Source organism: Lactuca serriola, chromosome 6 (genome assembly GCF_051521515.1).
Source record: "Lactuca serriola cultivar US96UC23 chromosome 6, Lser_US96UC23_V15, whole genome shotgun sequence".
Classification (NCBI taxonomy): domain Eukaryota; kingdom Viridiplantae; phylum Streptophyta; class Magnoliopsida; order Asterales; family Asteraceae; genus Lactuca; species Lactuca serriola.
The window spans coordinates 63,618,631-63,624,597 of record NC_136413.1 but is presented as its reverse complement, the minus strand read 5'-3'; the positions used below and the strand labels follow the sequence as shown (position 1 = coordinate 63,624,597).

Sequence of the window (5,967 nt, the reverse complement as noted above, 5' to 3'; positions counted from 1 at the left end):
ACCCTAAACCGCAAGTGCAGTCGTGGTGTCCACAGAATGTTCAAGCGTAATGACATCCATATAAGGGCTGTAACAATGACGGTGGTGATGACAGCAACAAGCACACCACCATGAATGACCATTGCAATCCTTGACAAGGCTAAAACATCAAATTTGGCGATGATGGGGGGTGGTGATGATGGCAATGATGTAATTAAGCTTTGATCACCAACACTCCAACTTGTATTGGTAACATATATATGCTGCTACTTTAAACATAATTTACTATAAAGGAAAGTTTTTCCAAATATAGAAACTTACAAAATCCAAGATTAGGGTTTTTGAAATTAATTCACATAAACCCTGGAAACCAATATGCCGATCTACTAGCTACTACCACCGTAATTCTAATTAAATTCCTGAAAAATACATTTTCCCAACTTATCCCCCAATGGATTTTCTTGATGCTACTGTATTATTTTATCGTACTTAAATTACAAAACTACCCCACAAAATCATGAATCAACTGACCTCCAAACCGCTGCCTGAGCTGATGTTCATGTTGCTGCAACTGTTGCACATGTTCAGCATTCTGCCTGAGTCCCAAAGTAAGAGAAACAGGCCCAACTCCACCAGCTTCAAATGTGGTTCGTGGGTAGGGCATGATGCTTGTAAAAGATCGGTCCATTGTGGTTTGAGGAATCTGAAACTCTGGCCTTGATCTTTTCTCATGCTCCCATAGTTGCCCATTTGGTTCGTTTTGACCATTTATCATGATTAAGGATCCAGAATTCCTTGAACACTCAGGTTGTTGCTTGTTTGTCAATGAGCTCATGTCCATCCTGCTAGTGTCTTGATCATCAGTTGGAGGATTGTTTGTATTTGTGTTGGAGTCCACCAAACCTTTAGTTTCAAGGGTGTGGATTTCTTCAACCATAGGCTTCCATATGCGCACTCGAGCATTTATAAACCAGTTTGAAACCTGATTCAATCACCATCAAAGTTAATTGTCTTAACAAAACACATTTCTTATAAGTGTCTTAATGCATCAAGACATACGTAGTAACTAACCTGATTTCTTGTTAGTCCCGTTTGAGTTGCCAACATATGTTTGTCCGCATCCGATGGGTACCTATAAGTATAAATTTAGCCCATGCATTGTTTTAAAATTAGAATCTTATGCACTAATGTGAAGGATATAGTGTGTTACGGGTGAAGAAAATGGTCGAAAAGCCAAGCTTTTAGAACCGAGACTGCACGTTCAGGAAGGCCCCGTTGAGGTCGCCACACGGGTTGTTGGTTCCCAAAGATTGCTGATCCTCCACTTGATTTCCCATGTCTTTGTGAGTTATGATCAATGGATTTCAACTGAGACAATGAATCATTTGTACCAGTGGTTGGAGAACACAAATCTTCAAAGGTCTTCTTCATTTGTGTAAGTTGTTCAGAAATTGCACTCTTAACAAAGTGGAAATGGCGTGATACTGACTTGAGAGCCAAAGAAACGTATGGAGTTGCTGAACTAAGTCCAGCGACTGTTTCAAAAGATGAAATCACCATCTGCATCTGCTGATTATATTGCTTGTACCTTCGGCATACCTTTTGAAAAATACAAACACCAAGAACCATGCGTTATAACACATGAAGTAAAGGATAGTTGTGACAATATATTTCTTTTGTGGGCTCGTGAATGGAAAGTTGGATGGGAGTGGAGAACATTGCATGTGAAAGGTCAATCATGGTGTGATTAGGGACATTAAAAGTGACGATAGTGGGGTAACTACAGTTGAAAGTATGTTCATCAATTTGGTATGGTAATTAATTAATAAGAAAGTTCTCCAATATTATAATCTTACTGATTTTGACCCCAAAAAATTCTAAGTTTTCCCCATTATGAAAGTACTTTCGTGGGTCCGTTATGTTACGGATCATTTTGAATTGATAAGAGGAAATTAACAGTATCATTGACGTCTCGAAAGGGCAATACTCTTATACTCTTTCCCTTTCGAGACGAAAGGTAAAAAGGCAAAAAAAGAATGACCAAGAAAAAACAAACGAAAAGGTAACTATTTACGTCCATATTATAAAATCAGAGAGAGTAATAATAGTATTCAGTATTCACTAGTGAAAATAGATGATAAGTATAGTCATGGACTCATCGTACAAGTGTTTGTCAACCAACATCCGGTGGGAATGTTGTGTCACACCCTTTTCACATAGTACAACTATTTCTTGCAAGTTTTGAGCGACCATTAACTATTTATTACCTCTATTTACTACAATAAGTTTTCAAAAAAAAAAATATGGCTGTAAAAGACCCACATTTGGAACACAAATTATCACTAGGATCCCGTATGAAACATAACATAAAAATTAATAAGAGAAAAAAAATGTAACTCGCAAACTAAAAAATATGGTTGTAAAAGATCCACATTTGGGTGCAAGAAACACCCAAAATGCATGTTTTGAATAGTCACAAGATGTGTACAGAAACCATTGAAGTACATGTTTTAAAGCACTGGTTAGGTTATGAGAGACTAGTTAACAGTATAAACTACGTACGAACTATATTAATTTGAACACTAGTATAGTATATAGTTCAATAATGATACGAAGCTCTCCCAAAAAAAATGTTTTCATTTTCTTGGGTGATTGATTATTTGAGAGTTTGACTAGGCAAAGATGAAACGTTCATATATTTAAAGAAACTCACAAAGAAACAAAGATTAATTAGAGAATCGGGATTAATACCTCCTCCTGCATATATAGTAATTTGGCCTTCTTTTGATGAAACTCCGGCCGATATGATTCAGAAAGAGAGCTGCTCCGGCCAGAAATATGTTCACTGGAACCGTAAATAGTGGAAGATGAAGCACCGGAGCCACCAGACTCGGTGGAAACCCTACTCATTTCTTCTTCGAGAATCTTGTGAGTGTTGTCACATGCTTGAACTAACTCATGACACCCAACATCACAATTATCATTCAATAATTCTTGTGCTGGCTTCAAATACTTGGAATTCTTAAGAATAGTAGCGTAACCCGTGAAAGGACCCAGCGGGCCAACATTCCGATGAGCAAAAGAAGAGATCCCCGTCAACTGTTTTGGGTCCGAATTCGTTAAAAGATCGTTCTTTAAGGGTTTGGGAGATGAATGTAGGTTTGGAAACTCGGATTTAGCTTGAGGAACTGATGAAAGTGATAAAGATAAGCCCTGTGTGATGCAGTTGTTCTCATTAGTTCCTTCTCTATGATCATTACTTCTATTTGCTATAAACCCTAATTGTTCCGAAGCATTCATCCAACACGGAATCGGCTGATTGATCTCTAAAAAGTTCTTGCCTTGATGAACATGGGTTCCTACGGTGGCTGATGTAACAATTTCTTGTAGAGTGTTGTGGTAATACGGTGTAGAACTGAACGCCGGAACTTGGCCGTAGTTTTTCTGATCACCCAAGTGAATGTTTTGCAAATCGTGACTAAACCCGTAACTCGATTTGGAAGTGGCTCCGCCGTCAACCACCATCGGAGAATTGGAGTTACTTTGATCGATACTCATGGAAGCAACGTTAGAGTAACTAACAACATTCCAGTCACTACTAACTTGAAGTTGGTTTTGAGAAGCGACAACACTTTTCCAATTCGCACCGTTTTGTGAGTTATCGCCGATAACTTTAGACGATACCGAGTGGGGAAAATTCGCCGGAGATGAACCAGAACCCGAATCTTGTTCATGGGAAACAAAAGCATGGTTCGGAGGTATCAAAAGTTGTGGATTACTAGCAACTGAATTAAGCATTTCGGAGGGGAATACATTCGGATCGTATGAAATGGACCCGTATCTGGGTCTATGAACTTCAAAGTGAGGATCTTGTGATAAATGTTGGTGGTTCGGATCGTCAGAGTTTTGCTGAAATCTCAACTTATGTCGCCGGCTTTTCTGGGCTACATGAGATTCCGTTCTCAGATTGTTCATCTCCATCAAATTTAAAAATATAGTATCTTCTCACCAAATTATAACAACAAAAGCTTTCACTTGATTAAGAACTGTCAAATTCCCTGCATGAAAACAATCAAAGTATGAAACTTCAAACCTAAAACACCATACAAACAACAATAACAGTTATAAAAGGTTTTGATATCTAGAAAAACCATTCAAGATAAAGAATGGAAGTCACGTAGACATTCATGGAGCAAGATAAAGGTCGTAGAATCACCTCATAGATGAGAGGAAGTAGATCTTCATCTGGTAAAGCGGCTGCCGGAGAACTAGAGGAACCGTCATCGGCGGAGAGAAGATTAAGAATGGTGGCGTGAGGTGGAGAGAGAAGGAGAGCCTTAGGACAATGATTGCAAAGGTGATAATTAAGTCCAGTTGGCTTTTTAGACTTCTCGTGTCTCAAAGACCTAGAGATTTAACGACGTTAAGATTTGACGGCTGATATTGGGGTTGTCTGCGGCGGTGGCTGACGGGGTTGGATGGTAGAAAAGGATATGGGGTTTAAGAAAACACCCCTAGTCGGCCAATTAATTACGAAAGGGTCTTTGATTATCTACCTTTTTCCAGGGGCCACATAGATTTGACGTCCATTAATTGGATGCATCCGAATCTCTCTTCGATGCATCTCTCTTCACGACCATACAAATTTTGGACACATAACATTTCATATTTTTAAGGTTAAAGTATATTTCTCTGTCGTAGTTTGCTGAAGATATGGATAGAATTAATTTGAATACAACAATTATTTTTGTAAAATGATTTTAAAGGTTAACATATTTTTTGGTTTGTACACGTTTAGTCATTGAAATTCTTTTTGTCAACATTTATCAATTAAACTTGTTTTTTTGTCCACATTTTACCCTGACCGGTTGATGTGGATTTAGCCGATTTCCGACGGTCTTTGCATCTCTGGCGAGTCTTCGGCCAAAAATCTAAAACAAATTGATTTTTTGTTTTTCAGATCAAGAACACACACATCCATTCTTCAACTTAATCTATTCAAGAACATAAGCACACTCATGATGCTCCTATCCATAAATCCATATATCTAAAACAAATATGATGAACTCAAGAGCATAAACACAAAGATTGTTTCAGTATTTAACAAATCGAATAACTTGGACAAATGATGAATACAAACCAAAGAAAAACACACACACACAAACATTTGAATCTCTAACAAAGTGGAAGAAGCCATTCAAGAACCCACTAATCTGGGAAAATAAAAAGAAGATCAGGGTTTGTTCTCGTGTTTCATCGTTCTTGCGTGTTCATTTGAAGAAAAAAAAAAAAAAAAAAAAAAAAAAAAAAAAAAAAAAAAACTAACTCATGTGTGTTCGAAGCTGCAACAAAATTGAAGAAATCATTCAAGGATTTGCATAAATTTATTGCTTACTAGAAGAAAACTGAGCCTCTTTCTTTTTGCTCACAAAAAGAAAATCAAAATTGTATTTTTTTTCCCTTGCTCTCGCTATATTGGATGAACACGAAGAACAAACAAACTCCAAATTGAAAATCTTCTTCCTAGAAATCGATGTGTGTGTTCTTGAACATCTTCTTCCCATATTTCTATTTTGAAAGCATGTATGATTTCTTAAAAAGAAATACATGTGTGTTCTTGAACAAAAATTAATGTGTGTGTGTTCATCTTTTTTCTAGAAATCAAATGATCTTTAAGGTATGTGTGTATGTGTTCATCGTGTTTATATTCTTCACAGAAATCAAAAGATCCCCAAAAGTGTTCGTGTGTATGTGTTCATGCTTGAACATCATATCTGGGTTTATTGCAACATTTTTTTAGATATGTGTGTGTTCATGCTCGGTTTTGGTAGAACAGACATACACTAATCTGATGAGGATATATGTGTGTGTTCATCACAAATCTTGAGTTCATGATAAAACATAACAAAGAGAGGAGAGAATAGAAGCCTTTAATCTGAAAAGATATGATGTGTTCATCTTCGCCAAAAAAACATAAATGCCAAAGAC

At 37.1% G+C, this 5,967-nt stretch overlaps 1 protein-coding gene across 1 annotated transcript; it reads right to left on the bottom strand.

The window, feature by feature from the left end:
• Positions 1–246: 246 nt before the first annotated feature.
• LOC145058770 (uncharacterized) lies at positions 247–4,399 on the bottom strand. Its single transcript, XM_079006674.1, has 5 exons — positions 4,196–4,399; positions 2,731–4,037; positions 1,190–1,578; positions 1,051–1,111; positions 247–961 (listed from the first exon to the last, which is right to left on the bottom strand). Exons 2-5 carry the CDS (start codon positions 3,958–3,960, stop codon positions 482–484), a joined length of 2,160 nt encoding a protein of 719 aa, XP_078862800.1. The 5' UTR covers positions 3,961–4,037; positions 4,196–4,399; the 3' UTR covers positions 247–481.
• Positions 4,400–5,967: the final 1,568 nt, after the last annotated feature.